This window comes from Amphibalanus amphitrite, unplaced genomic scaffold, assembly GCF_019059575.1.
Source record: "Amphibalanus amphitrite isolate SeventyFive unplaced genomic scaffold, NRLGWU_Aamphi_draft 000771F_arrow, whole genome shotgun sequence".
NCBI classification, from domain to species: domain Eukaryota; kingdom Metazoa; phylum Arthropoda; class Thecostraca; order Balanomorpha; family Balanidae; genus Amphibalanus; species Amphibalanus amphitrite.
In genome coordinates this window covers 186,342-204,404 of record NW_024882265.1, presented here as the reverse complement: position 1 = coordinate 204,404, position 18,063 = coordinate 186,342, and the positions used below count along the sequence as shown (strand labels likewise).

At 52.2% G+C, this 18,063-nt stretch overlaps 1 protein-coding gene across 3 annotated transcripts in view; it reads left to right on the top strand.

Annotated features, from left to right (window-relative positions):
- Positions 1-18,063, top strand: part of LOC122365896 (zinc finger MIZ domain-containing protein 1-like) — a 138,281-nt gene that overhangs the window by 60,932 nt on the left and 59,286 nt on the right. For 2 of the 3 annotated variants that reach the window (XM_043337509.1, XM_043337511.1), the window contains exon 3: positions 6,569-6,701. In XM_043337509.1, coding sequence (XP_043193444.1) covers positions 6,569-6,701 — 133 coding nt within the window. Of the gene's footprint in view, positions 1-1,673; positions 1,800-6,568; positions 6,702-18,063 lie in introns of those variants that run through there. The other variant, XM_043337512.1, reaches the window with a different exon arrangement.

Below are 18,063 nucleotides of genomic sequence, written 5' to 3'. Positions count from 1 at the left end.
TGCCCCAGCAGACGACACACATGCCCTTTGAGATTATCCCTTGACATGCACTGTATTCAGTTCAAACTCTCTCGCTGGCTTTCGCCGTTTTCTTGAAATTACGTCAACTGACGCAAGCAAACGAAGATGAGGTAGTCTCCGACATCATTGACAGGGTTGCGCTTCGTTTCCCTGAACATGGTGCGTCGGCAGCGTCCGTTTCTTTTGTGCGGGTATTGCGCGGCTGAAGAGATGTCAGGACCCTCGTGGGTGTGCGGTGCACTGTGATAGGAATGGATGACACTGCACCCGGTTCTGCGGATCGCACTCGATTGAGGAGCCAGAAACCGGTCGCTGTGCGCGCGACGCATGTTGGCGACAGCGGGTGCGTAATAGGAGGTTTGGGAGGATATTGCACAAGGTGATCTGGCCAAGGACACGCAACTGGAAATGTGATACGATGCGTAGATAAGAAGCAATTTGTGCTTCTTGAAGATGACGAAGAACTTTTTTCATAACGCAGTAATCCGCAGCGCTGCCGCGATGTTTTATTTGCAATCAAAATATTCATCCTTCCCTGTCTTTATATCAGCAATGCTTCCACCGTCGCCCTCATTATTTCCTAACTCAGGCCGTCTTCACCCATCCTGATACCGGACTTTCGGCACTTCCTCGTGATGTGGCGATTATCTACCCATCTCCTCTGACCCAATACCCCTCCCATGCCACGGCGCGGCCCGGCTGACCGCCGCCGGCGCGGTAAGTGTGCCATTTTTTACTGTGACCTCGTCACGGCCGTGTGGTGAGCGAGGCTCCGTCTCGCCTCTTTCTCCGGCCTGATCGCTGGGCCATCCATCGCGGTCCGTTACGCGGCGTCTGTGGCGCATCGCGGCGCATCGTGGCGCTGGTGTCCATCTTCCATTGTCTGTTTCCGCTCCCGGTGCGCCGCCATTGTCGCAACGCGCCACCGTTTGCCGCCGTGCGCCACTCGACGGCGCGCGTGGTCAGGGAGCGACGGTCACCAGCATAACCACACCCCGAGGTTGGGATCCCATTGGTCGTCGCCCTCCCTGCGAGCGGCGCTCCAACTTTCTACCGCGGGCGCGTGCCACTGAACGCAGCGCCGGCCGATGGTGCCTTTGGTCGGGAGATCTCTCATGGCTTTATCGTACGGTGCGAAGCGATCGTGGCCGTCGCGCTGGGGCGGTGAAAGGTCCGTGCCGCAGCTTGTGAAGCGCCCGACAGGGGCGGCGGTAGGTTCATTCTCCTTGGGAGACCTGACGAAGCCGCCTTTCGACGCTGTTGCGCGGTGTTGGATCACCTTTCAACGCGCAACAATTATGGAGCATTTGGTTGAGCTGTCGTCTTGATGTCAAACGTTGTGATGGAATGATGATGGTGTCAGGGGCGACGGTAGGAAAGTTCCTACCCCCCACTAACCTGGTGGCGCCTGTGAGACGGCGGCGGCGGCGGCGACTGGGGCGGTGTGGGCGGTATGGTGGGTGTAGTATGGCGGCGGCGGGGCGACTAGGGCGGCGGGGAGGGGAGATGTTACGCCACTGCGGACCGCCCGCGTGGCGACCGTGGGTCAGCGGAGAGCGGGCGAGAACCGCCGCCGCCGCCGCCGCCGCCGCCGCCGCCGCCGCCGCCGCCGCCGCCGCCGCCCGCCGCCACCCGCGCGCCACGCTGCGTGCCAGTGGTATAGTAGGTGACCGGCGTGACAGAGGTGTGCGCTAGTGCTGCGCCAGCGGTGCGCGTGCCGTGGATACCCTGGACACCCACAGGCGGATTGGAGATCCCACCCTGGAGCTGTACTACAGGTGCGTTTGTGGTGATGTGATTGTTTATGTGGGGTCGTGATTTAGGGACCATTGAGGTTTGCTGGAGGATGTGTCATGACCAGGAGATGCTACGGAATTCTGAAGATGCATTGTTTTAGGGTGGAAGTGCTCTATTCGTCTCACTTGGTTATGAACTCTGTTCTTGTTCAGACATGATCACGTGAATTAGCTCAGTTCCGGGCCAGATTTTCTCCTTTTATGATGAAACTGAATGCTTTCAACCCTTGCTCAATGCAAGTCGGGTTATGACTTCCGGCGGATCAAACTGTTGTAGCTTTATCTGATTGAAGCGCTCGAGATTGAATTATTTTAAATAGAAATCGATGTTTGTCCATATGGCGCATCGATGATTGTCCAACGTGATGATCTACGGCATGGTAATAGATGGAACGCTCACTTGGTCAGCTTATTTGGCTCCTGGCCCGTATGTCAGGTCACAAATCGCTTCTGGACACTGATCACGAAGTCTGCGGGTCGCTGAATGAAATCTGACTACCGTGAATTGTCTCCAATGTAGGTGACAGTCTCCCTCGATTCCGCAGCCCGAAGGCCTGTTTTTGCCCATGATAGGCTCAACGAACCGACGAGCGAAGGGATATCCAATCAGAGTTCGATCGGTCGGGTCAGCACGATTCTCTGAGAAACCTCCCCATAATGATAAACTGATCGGTTATGATAGATCCGAGGATGCTCATCATTTCTTGGGATAGTCAATGCGCAGCTTTAGTATCCCCTTTCTTCTTGGGATGTCAACTGCGTGGCGCTTGACTCCACCGCCATGCGGCCTTTGCGCACAGGGTGGTAATCCGTCAGCAATTGTGACATGTCTTCGGTCGGGAAACATGCCGAGCCGTCACATTTATCAAGGGTGGTCGTGGAGCCTCGCCGCTGCTGTCAGCGCCAACCGCAACTTCAAACACGCACCGAACAAATCCGGGCTATCAGGGCGGGCTGAGAGAGACACGTTTTCCCGCACCTAATTCAGCACCGAACTCGCGATCTCGTGGATCTCCGCTTGCGTCCGACTGCGTCGAACCGGACCCTGGCTTTACGGCTGCGATGTCTACAGCTCAAAACCCCTTTCCATCAACCACACCAGGTCATACTGACTCAGCGGTGTCTTTGCCTGAGGTCAGAGGTCGGTGGCATGAGGCACCTCCTGACGCCCGTTAGTGGTATGTGCGTGCTCGTAACACAACCACCACCAGGGTGATTTGGAGGTCGGCGGAACGACGCTGTTGGACTTTACGGACCGTTGCTGCGGAACGTTCGTGCGGATGTTGCGGGTGCGGTCACCTGCGTTGGGGTTTTCCGTCTGAAGTGGTTTCACCCCAAATGGCTCTGCGGTAGGTGTGTGGTTGCGTGCGCTGAGACGCTGGCGTTTCTGGGTCTGTAAGTTGTACTCAAGGTGGACGAATATGCGGTTAGTACGGCGAGTAGTAGGTACCTACCATGGTAAGATGCACTGTGAATCTTTGTGATCCAATGGCATAGATGACACGTCAAGAGACATATGTAGATTTCGGAGACATTGGTCGTTTTATTGCAGCGGGCTGAGACTCAAGCCTAGATAGTGGTGTAGATGGCTATGATGCTGGACATGATTGTTGAAAGTGAAAAGAGTTTTGATCTTGTGTGTGGAAGCGCGGGAAGCTGAAGACGTGCGATGGTTATCTCTGCAGGATGCGCCCAGGGCTAGGTCATGCTACTAGCTCGTACCGCTGTACTGCGCAGTGATGCCGATTGCCGACCCCGGTACTGGCGCGCTCGTTAGGCCGCCCCGCTAAGGTAGCGCACTTTGTCTGCCTCGATATGGCAGCGGCTGCAGCGACCGAAATGGCGCAGCGAAGACGTTCGGAGCTGCTGGCTCGTCCCGTTGGACAAATGGCTTGCCTCGGATGACGTCAGAGGGGTGAGGGGCCGCTCCTTACAGCGGTGTCACTGCACGATCTGGTGCTATCGCCAGCCTGAGGCGCATAGGACTGGCTTACCTTCGGACAAATTGATTACCTAATAGGTTTGATGGGTTGCTTTGTTGGGTTGTCGTTTGTGTTTTCATAGGTGACATGCCGTAAGCCGATTTGATGTTTGTCATTAGTCTCATCGCTTGTCAATCTCTATCGTGATTGTGTAGTTGACTTGTTACATGCTTCAATTAATGACGTGACAAAAGAAAGATGGGATTGTCAAGTACCCTGAATCGCCGCATCGTGCTTTGACGAAAGTGAGATTGAACGGTCGCTTTTCCGTATCTGCCAATTTCGGTACATTTTTTCGAGTATATTCTCAGAGCATATGTACATTAGTACGGGTCGCAGGGTTATCCGTAGTTATCCTCAACATGGCGCTTTCCAAATAGCGTTATCCAGATAGGTTATCAGTATTTAAACTGATATCTCGCTGTGCCACGTCGATTTGTTAAACATCCAGCTTCGACCCGTCCTATGTTTTGTTTGGTTATTTGCTGGGGACCGGGTCCCATCGTACCTACCTGGAACGCCCTGATACCAGACAGTGGATTTTCACGGCGGTGAGGGCATCGAGTCCCCTTGTTTTGCTGTCGCGATACTGGGCCTGTTTTGCTGTCACCCAACGGTTCGGGTGTGTGTGACTTGCTTACTAATCGTGAATCAGCTGGGTTTTAACAGAACGTATGAACAAAACATGAGGGGAAGGATTGATCCTAGGTCATTGCCAGCTGCATCCGTTTCCAATGCAAATAATCGTGGTGCTTGTTTCCGGTAGCGCCTCGCTTGTTCATAGTCGATTGTGGCAAATTGGGCGAACTTCAATTTTCAAGTGTCCAGTAAACACCGTTTGGTGGTCCAACGCTTTGTTGAATATCTTCGCCAGCCACTCGGCAGCGAATGCTTAGGCGCAAAATGGCTACCGTACTTTTTGCGCCCTAAAGCTCAAATTGATAACCCAGCGTCTCCAAAAATCGCGGTGGTGACACGCCCCTTCCCCGCGCATCACTTGTGAGCAAACGCTGCAGTGCGTTGCATCGAATAACGTCTTCTCGGGCGAAACCTCGCAGAACATCGCGGTAGACCATCCCGTGAACTTCCTGTCTCCGCCACCAGGGAGGATGTCGAGGTGGTGTGTTGTAGAGCTCCGATGCGTAGTTGATAAGATGATGCAACATCGCTCCCTCGTTGACCTCGCAAGGGCCTCGAATGCCTGCGTGTTTAGAGAAAAGGCGAGGGGTGATCGTGATTGTTCGGGAACGGAGTCGTCTTCATCCCGTGAGGATTGGTGATTCGTGATTGTTTTCAGTTGGTGTGGTCAATGCTTTGTTGTGAATTGGATTTTCCGCTGTGTCAGTGGTGATCGAGAAGCTTTGCTCCACTGACGTGGCAGCCAAAACAATTGGTTTCCTGATGTGTTGATCTGCGAGAGATAGGAGATGACTTCATTTCTGCATCTGCTCTGGGTGTGATGGTGCACCTAATGTATACCAACAGGTAGCAACGTCCCACTTTAACGACCCCTCTTGCCACGTAACCCGAAATGTCAGCAGAATATGCAGGCGCCGTCGCAGAAAGTGAACGGGTGCTCGTTGACCCACCTCGCGACCTTTGACCGACCCTGTGACCTCTGATCCACCTCGCGACCCCTGCAGATCGCGGCTGTGCGACCTCCCTGACCCGGCCGGCCCGGGTCATAAACTGCTATCGGTCCCCCGTCCCCCGTCTGCCGGCCGCTATCTGACTGCGCCAAGCGGGGGCGTCGACGGTGGAACAGGGGAGGGGTGCCACCACCTGTCTGGGTGACCCGGACCGCCGATGGGCCCTCCCTCGCCCCTCCCCCCAGTTCCGACACGACGGATCGATGGACAGATGTCACTCGCTCGGGGCGATCCAGCTGCGCAGGCGTCGGCAACGGTATCTTGCAGACTTTGGCGCGGCGACAACACTTGTGACATTTGGAGTTCGTGATAGAGTCCTTACAACACGACCGTTAGAGTCTGTTTTCGGTGCTGATGAAAACAAGCATTTCGAGAACTCGCTTGTTTTCTTGAACTTCTGCGCCGAAAGTAGCGCTCGGGCCTGAAAACGGTGTAGATCCCTATCCACAGTTGTGTCGCGTTTGATGTTCAAACGGCACGCCGCGTTTTACCTACCGACGCCTGCCGACGTCCACCAGCACTGTCGCCGGTCCGCCAGATCTGTCACCGATACGGCGGCAGTCGCGGCGCGCATCAAACGTGTGCGGCCAACAGTGGCGCTATCGGCGCGCTGTTGACACGGACGATAAGAGGTGTGGCCTCGCGCGGCCGGCCGGTGGGTTGGCTGGATTGGGTGAAGCTGGTTCAACGGGGTCCTCAAAACCAGCTTGGTTGTAGTGTAGGACGAGTTTGAAAGTCCGGCCGGGGTTGATGTAGTGTTGTGTTGGAGCTGTGTACATGTGAAATGCATGCCATGTTTTAAAGTTACATTCAACACCCATAGCTCAAAGGGAATTATTGTATCGGGAGGATTGCGCGATGCTCACCTCAGTGTTTTGGAACTCACATCGGCATGCCTTCATACATACGAAAACGCTCTCAGGGGTTTCGGTTTGGGCTGAAGAGCTTGCAGCTTCTTCGGCTCCCTCATTGTTATGACGTGATGTTACCGGCTTGTGTTGTAGTATCACTGTTGGGCATTTTCGACTTTAGAGTTTGCTTGAAAATGTGCCGGCATCTGTCAACAACACTCCACATATGAGTTACATCTCTAACCGAGTTTATTCTCTTCTCTTTTCAGAGGGTATAACCCTGGCATGGGACAACCGAATGACCTGAACGCGGCAGCAATGGTAGCGGCGGCAGCCACGGCCACCGCCACAGCCACGGCCTCTGTTGTCGCCCTTCGAGACCGTAACGACCAGTACGGACAGGTAGGTGGCAGCACTGGCGCTGTGACATTTTCCCTTATATTTGGGTCCGATGGGTTATTGACACAGTTATAGTTAACTATACAGTTATAGTTAAGTGCGCCTCTGCGTCGCCCTTTGGCCCAATTTAGAATTAGTATTTAGTTGTTTAGTCGGTAGGCGGAACATGCAATTATTAAAGTCGTAATGCCTGTAAACAATCCGTCACTCATTCATTGGGATTTCCAATTTCCCGATGGTTCGTGAACTACCGAGCTGTGCAGGTTATGTGCTTTGTGCAGCACAGGTGCGAATGAAGGTCATAGTTGCGGTTTTGGGGCACTTACCACTTTTCTCAGTTCGTGACATGGTGTTTAGCCACACGTTAAATACGGGTACCGTACCATAGTTCTGTCGTCCACGGAACCAGCAGCCTGCAGTCAAGGAAAGAGCGTCCGGCGTATGACGGTGCTCGAGGTAAAAAGGCGCGTGATTCAGTCAGCAAGAATTTTTCCCTTTTCTTCGCATGCCTCAAAACCACCAGACACCACCCGAAGTGGTGAATTTAACGGAAATAAAACCGAAACGTCGGAGTTGGGTGTATCTCTTGTGAAATCAGCTCAAGTATGTTTGGACAAGGGCACGCGAGGGGAAACAAGAGAGGGAGGAATTTTCGATTGAGGTCATCGGGTTCATGGAGGAGCAGATGCTGGGGACACCTCTTTTGGTGCTATGAATTTTTCATCGACCGTACCTGATACCTACACGCCAAAGTTCTCAATTGTATCAGAGGCGTATCTTTGTAGTACTCTTCCAGTAATTTACTTAGTTGAACACAACGCACCAAGGAGCGACTGGTATCAAAACTTCGCTTGTGTGGCTAAAGTCCTGTTTTTGTTTGGGTACTGGGTAGGTGCTAGATCCTATCAGTGCTATTGCTGATCGATGAATTTTCGTCAGCATGCTTATCTCCGGATTACTTTGGCTGATGATGAACCGGGACGATGGCCTCATGCGAAATAGCGCATTAAATTTAACAACGTGGCTCAATGACGACCACACATGGCACGTAGCTTTGTGCGTGAATCGGAGCAGGGTGTCTTCCACGCCGATCTTATCACCCTCTCAAAGATCGCTTCCGTCATTTCTCGACACCTGCGTGACGAGATCCGCTCGCTCGCCCACCAATAGTCGCCTCATTCCGCCACGGAGATCACAAACGGTCGGCCAACTTGCGGCGAACGCTACGCACACCGCCTCCGGGCTTATAACGGCTCCTGACAACCTCGATCGATTTGCTCCTCATTGCCAGACGAGACATTTCAGTGCGGAACGCAAGCGTCCGCGCCGTCCGCGCTAACGGAGAATGCCAAGACAGTGAGTGTGGGAGGGTCTGCTTAGGTGAAGACCGGTCCTCTTGGCCGGGATTCACTAATACGAGCCGTTGGCAGGCCATGGGTGCCTCCGAGCGTCCCTGTTTACAGGCCGAGGCGCGGGCTGCCTGTCTATTTTGGGGGACACCCTGCTGAGAGCAGAACCAGAACGTGATGCTGGAAAACGGCCACAGTAGCGGCACAGGAGCTGATGTAGATAGCAGCATACGTATAGCAGCTGTAGTGAAAACGGGAGCGGTAGTCGCGGTAGCGCATACACCTAACATAAAAGGAGGCATACCTGTAGGCATTTGGCTGTAGCACATAGCTGCGTCATGCTTCAATGCTACATGTAGTGAGAGCAGCCTGAACCGAAGCAGTTACTGTGACAAGTAGCAAAGCTGCAGTTGTGCCTATCAATAACTCCAATCCGTCATAACATTCAGCATCTAGCAGTCTTAGCGAAGGCAATATGGCAGCCTTCTCTAGGTGTGGGAAGGAATGTCGCATGGACAAGAGTGAAGACGAATTGCCTTCCTCGCGTCGGAAGACACGTCGCCTCGCATGAGGGGTGCGACATAAGACTAGAGGGCCGAGAAGACCCGGTCCTTTGTTTATGTTTACGCCTCAGTAGCAGCATGGGAGAACCGTTGGGGTCAAAAGGTCGTGGGTCACCCCTCGCGATCTTGCTCCCGTGGGAAGGATTAGCGTTGTGAACCCGCTGGGGGTGGGTCGGTGCCGTGACAAGCACAAGTGACGTCTAGTGAGGTAGTTGTAAATAAACACGCACGGTTTCCACCCAGGGGACTGGTTTGAGTGGCTCCCACTGCGGCCAGTTGGTCACAAAAGTGGCTGTCGCGCTGTCAAAATATCGTGGAATCGCGATCCCCTACGGAATTGTTATGAGTTACGCTGAATGACCACTGCTTAAGCCAATTGAGCTTGCGTATTCCGTAACAGGTAGGACGAGCAAGATGAATATCTTATTTTATTTCCATATTTGAATTAGTGAAAGAAGGAATTCGATTCACCACAACTATCGTTGATTGAAACGCTTTCCCCGCCATTGTAACCTTGTCACTCGTAGGTTGGGCTTCGGTCCCCTCCGACCTCGCTGAAACTTGTCTATATATTTGAATCAAAATTATTACAAACCATTAAATCTTGGGCTTGTCAATGGAAATCAATGCGTGCTGTTGGAAAACAGTGGGAGCATTCAGTTTTTCATAGAGACTTAGTCAAGCGTAGTACTACACACGGCGCTTGTACGAAACTCTCGTTCGTAATTATGTCGATTCAGCTGTATAATACGGGCGTGCGGTCGGCGCCGACCAAAGTGGCGCGGTCGTGGCGGGTGGCGCACCCGGGCGGCGCCGGCCGCGCCATATCCGGCGCACCGGCGCGCCAGGTTGTTGACACGGCGCGTCGTTTTTGCCGCGGCGCGCCGGGACGGCCACGCGGCGCAGACGGGCGGCGAGGGGAGGGGAGAGCGGGAGAGAGAGAGAGAGAGAGAGAGAGAGAGAGAGAGAGAGAGAGAGAGAGAGAGAGAGAGAGAGAGAGAGGGGGGGGGGGGGGGGGGTGGAGAGAGGGGATGACCGGGGCGGCACGTGAGGATGCCATCGATTTTGGACATGGCGCAGTCGGGAATAAACCGGAGCTGACCCGCCCCCAGAGCTGAGGCACGGGGGTGGCGCGCGCGCCCGCGCTCGTGATGGAAACGCGCCACAGGAACGCGCCATAAAAGCGCGCCACAGGAGCACGTCAGTGCCGACAAGACCTGACCCATTGAGGCATTTGACGGCCGATGATTTAACGAGTTTTGACGGAGATACAACGGTCAGACAACATGTTAACTGAAAGACCGGGAGTGATTTGTAAAAGATAGAATTATCCGACATGATTGGGCCATCGCTATATGAAATCGAACCCAATTGTAATTCAAAACAAATCCTGGATTCAGTCGGAACGAGCGGTTCCGTCTGCGATGAATGTTTGGGGACGGTGGATAGGTGATAATTATACTATAAAACGCTGTCTCATGGCCAGGGGACAGTCGTGCGCCCCCAGAACTGACCGACAGGGGAGGGGCGGGGGTAGGGTGCGGTTAGGGGGTGAATTATCAAGGTGAACCGGTCCAAATGTCAGCCTGTTCCTCATGCTCTCTCTCTCTCTCTCTCTCTCTCTCTCTCTCTCTCTCTCTCTCTCTCTCTCTCTCTCTCTCTCTCTCTCTCTCTCTCTCTCTCTCTCTCTCTCTCTCTCTCTCTCTCTCTCTCTTCCTTTAACTCAGTTTTCCCGTTTCCTTTTCCACTTTCCATTTTTTCCTCTTCCGAGCTGGTTTTCCCATATTATCTGGCGCATTCTCTCTCTACCTTCCCTCGACTTCCTCCCTGGCTCTCTCTTCCCCACTCCCTCCCTCTCCCTCTCTCTCTCTCTCTGCCTCCGTGGTGCGGTGGCATGGAAAACTCCGTCGGTAATTAGCCAACGCCGGGCGAGCGGCACACCGGACCGCGGCGCGATCGAACGAGACCCGCAGAGCGGGAAAACCCGGGACAGAGGCCGCTGACGGTGGGTGCGGCACACGGCGACAGAGTTTAGCTGGTATCTCTGTCCGGACTGGACGGCTGTGGATGGTTCCGTGTTCTGGTTCTAGACGTGAGGTGGGGGGTTTGAGGTGCTACGGTAACGGTGTTATCCCATTACGGATAACAAGCGATTACTTTTCATCAAATGTGCTCGATTAATTCATCGCAAATGAAACCCCCTGCTGTCCTGTTTTATTCAAATAAATGACGGATTTTTCCATCAGATACAGAGAGCGCCATCAACAAGCTCACCGAGAACTTCTCCGCATAGCCTATCACGGTGTTGCTTACTATGGGACATTATCCAACCGGTAAAGCAAATTGCCTCCGGACCTCCATTTATCTGCTATTTGATATAAAACATTGTAACTGGTTAGGACCTTGTACAAACAACCAACGTCGGTGAGATTATACAGAACATTTGATGAAGATTTAGCTGCCCCAGGATCCGATGATTCCTATCGCCTTGTGTGGGCCTTCCTTCCCATTTTACCTCCGTCCCTTGTCCCGCCTCGTGTCACGCCTTTGGTGTTCCGAGCGTCCGGCCCGCCTAAAACACCCTCCGTCCCGCCTAGAAACCTCCCCGTTCCCTCCCTCCTCCCTCCCTCTGTCCTTCTCTCCTCCCTCTCCCCATGTGTCCTCCTCCTCCCTCTCCCCAGGTGCGCCCTTCCCGCCGGTAACCGCCGATGGGTCGCGCCGCGCGCGCCTGTCCTTTGCCGGGCGTCCGCGCCGTCCGCCCTTGGTATCACCGACAAAGGACCTCTAATTTGGGGGCGCAACCTTTTCTCAAGGATCTTCGGGCGGCCGGCCGGGCGGGAGGTGGTCGGGGGGGGGGGAGGGGACGGAAGGGACGTCTAAGGGGGTCCGAAGGGGGAGGGGCGGACAGGTGATGGTGTCGTCGGGTGCTGGTGGGTTTGAATGGACCCCGGAGCCGCTGGACGAAGGACATGGGCGGCGCCAGGCAAGGAATCAGGGCGGCGCTTGTGCGAGCAAGGTTTAGAGAAGGTTCGGTTTAGTTTCATGTATTGGTACGATATCTTCAAGCTAGACGAAATTATTTCATCAAAGAGTCGATAATGACAGTAAGTCCTGCTCTAGTAATGGAAGACCATTATCAATTAGACGCAGGTAAGAAAATTTCCCAGGTATTGCACTAATGAAAACTTGTCTGATTTGCCTAAATTTTGTAATATTTGCCGCATCATTGCCTGTCTAGTCTACTGATTGTTTACAACGTAAGAAACCAGCCAAAACTCCCCTCATTTGAACAGCAGGTGCTCATTAGTTTTGTTATTGTTGCTTGAACTCTCATTTGTTACATTGCAACACAATTTCCTGGGCCCCAAACAAGCACAGAGCAGCCCAAATAGGCTGGAGGCGATGCTGCCAGCGTCACAGACCTACAAGGCCGCTGATTATGTGATGCGCGCCGCAACAGACGGGTTTCGAGGTGGTCTTTCCCGAAGTTCCGCGACGGTGAAATGGTAATCATTGAATTCCTGTTCGCTGTGTGTCAGTTGAAGGCGCCACAGCCCAAACCAGCCATTGATCTCCTGTGTTGTCAATGTTTACATATGATTCTAACTCATTGTATGCTTCACATTGCGACGTCCCCTAGATGTGACCGGCTTAAGACGTTTTGTTTGCATCGTTATCCTATGTAGGCCTACATGTACACGAGATACATATTTAAAATCATTTGTCGCCTTAAGTATATTGCATTGGCATGAATTTACTACATATTCATTACACATCCACCAAACACTAACATTGAACTAGAATCCCTTCCAGTCAGCGCCCCCTTGGATCTCCTCTTCCGTTTGTCTGTAGCGTCTTTTTTCAAACTCTCAGCTGTGACCGTTCCCTATTCATTCGTCCACGGGAAGACGGCACTCTGATCTTAAACGGATACAGCCGCTTTCCGCTATTCCGCTGAGTCTTCGCGGTCTCTGCCACGCCACTTTACCCCTGGCTCTATCGCGCTCGACCCTGTCAATCTGTCTATTCAGTCTGCTCTGTTCCAGAGTTAACTCTTCTCCTCTGCCCCAAACTCTGCCCAGCGTTCCATTAATCCGCTCCTCCAGTCTGCTCTGTGCTAGATTTTATCCCAACACTACCCGGATTTCGCCCCGAGCCCTCTCCATCCACCGCTCTACCCGTCCCGGCCTCTCTCCCTCCGCCCTGGTGTTTCGGGGATAGCTTTAACGAAGCTCGCTCGCCGCCGTCGCCGTCGACGCTCATCGATTTCGACGCTGCACGGGTCGCGCCTCGTGACCGACGGAGGAGCGCCGTCGGCGGCGGCGGACGCACGGTCACACGCCGACCGGCGATAGCCCCAGGCGCCGGCCGGCCGCTGCCAGAGGCGGCGCCAGGCCGGACGGTCGGGGAGGCGACGGGGAGGGGGGGGGGGGTTAGGCTCCGGTCATACGAAACTCCGGCTCCGGTAGTTTCGTTTGGGTCAGTCGTTTCCTGCATTTCTGATTAATCTCTCTCTCTCTCTCTCTCTCTCTCTCTCTCTCTCTCTCTCTCTCTCTCTCTCTCTCTCTCTCTCTCTCTCTCTCTCTCTCTCTCTCTCTCTCTCTCTCTCTCTCTCTCTTTCTCTTTCTCTTTCTCTTTCTCTTTCTCTTTCTCTTTCTCTTTCTCTTTCTCTTTCTCTTTCTCTTTCTCTTTCTCTTTCTCTTTCTCTTTCTCTTTCTCTTTCTCTTTCTCTTTCTCTTTCTCTTTCTCTTTCTCTTTCTCTTTCTCTTTCTCTTTCTCTTTCTCTTTCTCTTTCTCTTTCTCTTTCTCTTTCTCTTTCTCTTTCTCTTTCTCTTTCTCTTTCTCTTTCTCTTTCTCTTTCTCTTTCTCTTTCTCTTTCTCGTTCTCGTTCTCTTTCTCTTTCTCTTTCTCTTTCTCTTTCTCTTTCTCTTTCTCTCTCTCTCTCTCTCTCTCTCTCTCTCTCTCTCTCAATCTCTTCCTCTCTATCTACTTATCCTTATCCCCTTCTCCGCAACTGTGGGTCCTGTTTCATCTGCCCACTTACCCTCTGCGCGACTCTGGCGGTATTATTTCACCGCCTCGTTCCCACTGCGCGCCACTCTCCCCTCAGCTGTGTCAGAGTCGCCCCTCTGACCTCGCCTCGCCTCTCCTCTCCTCTCCTCTCCTCGCCTTCCACCGCCGCGCCGGTCTCCCCTCCTGTTTGTTTGCACTGCGCGGTTGGAATGCGGTCACGTGGTCGGACCGCCTGCGAACGACACGGCCAATAGTGGAGATCACGTGACTGCGTGTCTGTGTGTCTCTCCGATGGGTGTCACGTGGTGTTCGCGAGAGTACGTGATGGCCACGTGATGATTCTTTGCCTCCGCGCCTTGTTGACACGTGTGGGGCGATGAATAGAGCACTTTGTGATAGCGAAAGGGGCTGTAGTTCTTTTCAATGCGTTTTAGATATATTTCGAGTGAAGGCATCAAACAATGAAGCGATATGGAGGAATTTTTATGGGTGGATAATGGATATTGGCTTTCATCCCACGCCAACGCACCTTTATTTGTATCTTGGTGGGATGAATGTAAACAGAACTTGAGATATCAAAACTAGCCATACGGGATGAACAAGACTTTCTACATTGTCACCAGGGTTGTGCTCGACTCAAAAAAATTTACCGACTCGACTCATCATTCAACTTCAGAAAGCCCTGACTCAACTCTGACTCAAACAAGGAGCTGATTTCTTCCCTTGACTCGACTCATGACTGAAGCGGCTCAATGAAAATATGAGTTGACTCAAACTTGACTCAATCTTTTTGTTGAGTCAAGTGAGTTGACTCAAAATTGACTCAGATAAAAAAGTTGTTGAGCGGGGGGGGGGGTGAAAAAAATCCAGCAGCAGGGCCAGGGCTAAGTAATAAGTTGTTAAGCGGGGTGTTTGACTCAACTCAATGTCAAATTATTTTACTGACTCAACTCTGACTCAACTCAACGCCTTAATATTTTTGTCTGACTCAACTCTGACTAAACTCAACAGCTCAACATTTTATCCGACTCGACTCAAATCTGACTCATTTGAGTCAGAGTTGAGTCAAAATTCTGACTCGACTCATGAGTCAAGCACATCCCTGATTGTCACTTTCCCTTGATATGGTCAATCCGTTATACGTCTGCCTTTTCCAGTCAGAACCGTGGGCCCTCTTACAAAGCCCCATCCTGTTGACTATCCCTCGTTTTGTAGTCTCTGGTGTGACCGTTTCTGCGACATTTGTAATACCTTCGTAAACTTTGCTGCGAACACGTCCAAACCTCCCGATATCCACCTTGCAAATCACCGTCCGCGGCCTGATAATGGCCGTTTCTGGATTTTCCAGAGGCCCCGCTCTCACCTTGCCCAATCGTCGCTTTTGGACATCGTTCGAGCACCGAACCCACGTCGCGAAAAGAGAAACAAGACTCGCCGGGAGGTGCCGCAGCGAACGGGGCGCGAGGCGCCGCTGGGTTTTTCTGCCGGTTTTTGCCACCGTATTGAGTGCAGGGCTGATTTTCAAGGTTCGTCGACGGGTCAGCCGCGGTCAGCCGTTCAGGAGTCCGTCTGGGGCGATGTTTTGTATCGCCGCGGACAAGGTCAAGATAGGAGAGGTAGGCGGTGAGCTTGGGTGCGGCGGTCAGTCCGGACGCGCAGAAATTCCGCCAAATCACCACGGGGACTTGGGGACGGGTGCTGCAAAAACGCCGTAAGTCAGTCCATTGTATGTTTGCATCTCTCCCTCTTTACGGGATAGATAGTCATGATTCCATAAATATTGCACAACAATCTAGTAAAACAGTAAGAGAACACATAAAACATTCCCGATAAAACTCATTATAAAATGCAAGGAGATGTCATCCCAACCCGCTTCCGCTCTTCTCGGATTCCATCATCCATGCTTTCCTTCCTGTCAGCCATTCCTGTCTTCCTTTCTTCATCTCAAACATTCCCTCTCACCCACACCGAGCTCCTCTCACCTGTGAAACTCACCGGCCGGTGGTCGTCTCAGGTGTGTTCCGACCGGTGCGAGGTCATCTCGGGGTGATAAATTGGCTCCCGAAGTGAAATTGTTTACTGTTCGCTCACGCCCCCTGGCAGAGCAGCGAGCGCAGAGAGGTGTGCTCTGACCGCTTCTGGCGCCCGTTTAGTGATCTGCTGGATTGGTAAACACGTAGGAACCAATGCGCCCGAAGCTGTTGTTTGGTATGGCTGGATTTTCCCCGGGGGTTAGTGTTATTAATCACCAATTGACTGGCTAATTGCAGAATTGCTCGATTTCCCGATGTCTCAATGGTGGGTTGTTAAAGCTGGACGATTCATGCGCTATATGTAAAGGACATTTCGTTGGCTCATCTTGCATCTTATTTACCTATGGTATTTATGGCCAAATCTTGCGCCTTCGCTTTTGAAAGGTGTCGTCCTTTGTCGGACTTGCCAAGCTACAAAGTCACTACATATTTACCACCACACCAAATACCAGCCGGTCGAAGAGAGAGGGAGAGAGACCCCGTCCCACACGTTGTGCGGACCCGGAGCTTCCTCTTTTTGTTCCTGTTCTTATCCCTGGGCGCCTGTGCTCGGTGGTGGTGACCCGAGCAGCAGCCGGTCGGCTAACTCTTCAGTTCTTCTCTGCTCGTGGAGAGCACATTTCTTGCACGGGGTGATTTCGTGTTGACCTGGCGCACCTTTTGATGGTAGCCTGTCGTTATATAATGGTGTTGAGTGTTTGCCAATGTGACAACACACGCCTCTTGTAGCCAACAGATCAACAAATGGCACCAGTCACGACGTCTTGTTCCATGCGGATACCAATCGCCCGTTTCTGGGAGTTGCCTGCGACAGAAATTAGTGTTACTAAAATACGAGCATTTTCTGGTACTGTTTTGCTAGTTGTTGTTCTAAAGGTCCTTGTGGTTGGGGCCTTGTTTCCTGTTAAACAGGATAGGTGTTCGTATTGTTACATAATGTGTGCCAGTTGTGCTTAAAGATCACAGGTCTTTAGAACTATTCAAGAATGCCGGACTTGGAGGAAAACGCAGACAGGCATGCTCACAGTCGACAGAAAAACTGTCTTGTTAAAGGGACCCTCCCACCTTCAAAAAAGTTAATGAATTGGCATGAAAGTGATGTCGCTCGGTTCAGAAAGAGCAAAAACGAATATCTACCAAATTTCATCGAAAAATATTCACCGGTTTTCAAGATATTAGACTTTTACTTTTGTTTACTTTTTGGGATCTCCGCTGTTCCTAGCGACTTTATTTGAAAGTGCGGCATTTGTTGCGCGCAAAGCAGCATATACCACCGCGTGCTACAAAACGTTTTAGTCAAACATTTAACGGACGTTCGAAAGCCTGACGACGTCATCAGATTCCCGTAATGGTTAAGAGATAGGGACCACGCTGGTCCCACCCTGCAAGTAAAGGGAAGAAATTTATTGAACACCATAAAGCTGCGGGGGTTGCGACCAGGATAAATGGTGGTTTCTGAGCCTGGCCGCAAACTTGGCTATCTCAACTCAAAACTAATGTTAAGGTGGGAGGGTCCCTTTAAAGGCAGTCGAAGCAGTTAAAAAGACAGCTGTGCCCTCGACTTTATTCGCTGTGGTCCTTTATCGGACGAATTAAGAATGAACCATTTCAAATTGTTTACCGTCATTGCGGTGATGAAAACATGAATTGGTAAGTCCTTGGTAGCAATTAATGATTTTACAGGACCCTGATCGTTGCCACATAATTCCCTACATTAAACATTCTTCGAAATTACAGCGCAATAATGCGGCGGATTTGCACAGACTTGAACGTCCTTAGAGGTTTTTGAGCAGTTCATAGTCGAACGCAGCTGTAATAATTGCAAGGAACGCAATTATCCCGCCAGATAATCATGACGAGGAAGAGAACCGTAGCAAAGCTTTACTGTTTGACCCGGTTGATGAGCAAAGCGGAAAACATATGAACGCTGTCGTGCTTGAAGTGCTTTTCAAATTTTTGAAAATGGGTGGCCACGTTTTCTCATGAACTTCTTGAGAAACGATTTGACATCATTCTCGGTTGGCTTCTCTCCTAGGGGTGGCCAGACAATTGTTTAGCCCAGAAGTGAAAGGCGACCAGGAATCGAAGCCGGTCCGCGTGTCACGACGCGGCACCGTCTACAGACAAGAATGGGATTTGGCCGCCCTAGCTGTGTTGCAACGCGAGCCCGTTGCGCAACATGCAGATCGCATCAAATGAGCACCGCAAAGACGTTTGCGTGAGACCGAAGGTGGCCGATGACTTCAGAATAGCATCACGCTTGGCATGACCCTCCCGCAACTGGGTTACAGGCGAGGTGCGGCATGTGGTCATTGCGGTGTCATTTATTGGGCACGCTACCTATCCAGGCTCGGACGACCCTGGCATCCCAATGCGCTGCAGACGGGATCTCCGTCAGAACAATTGC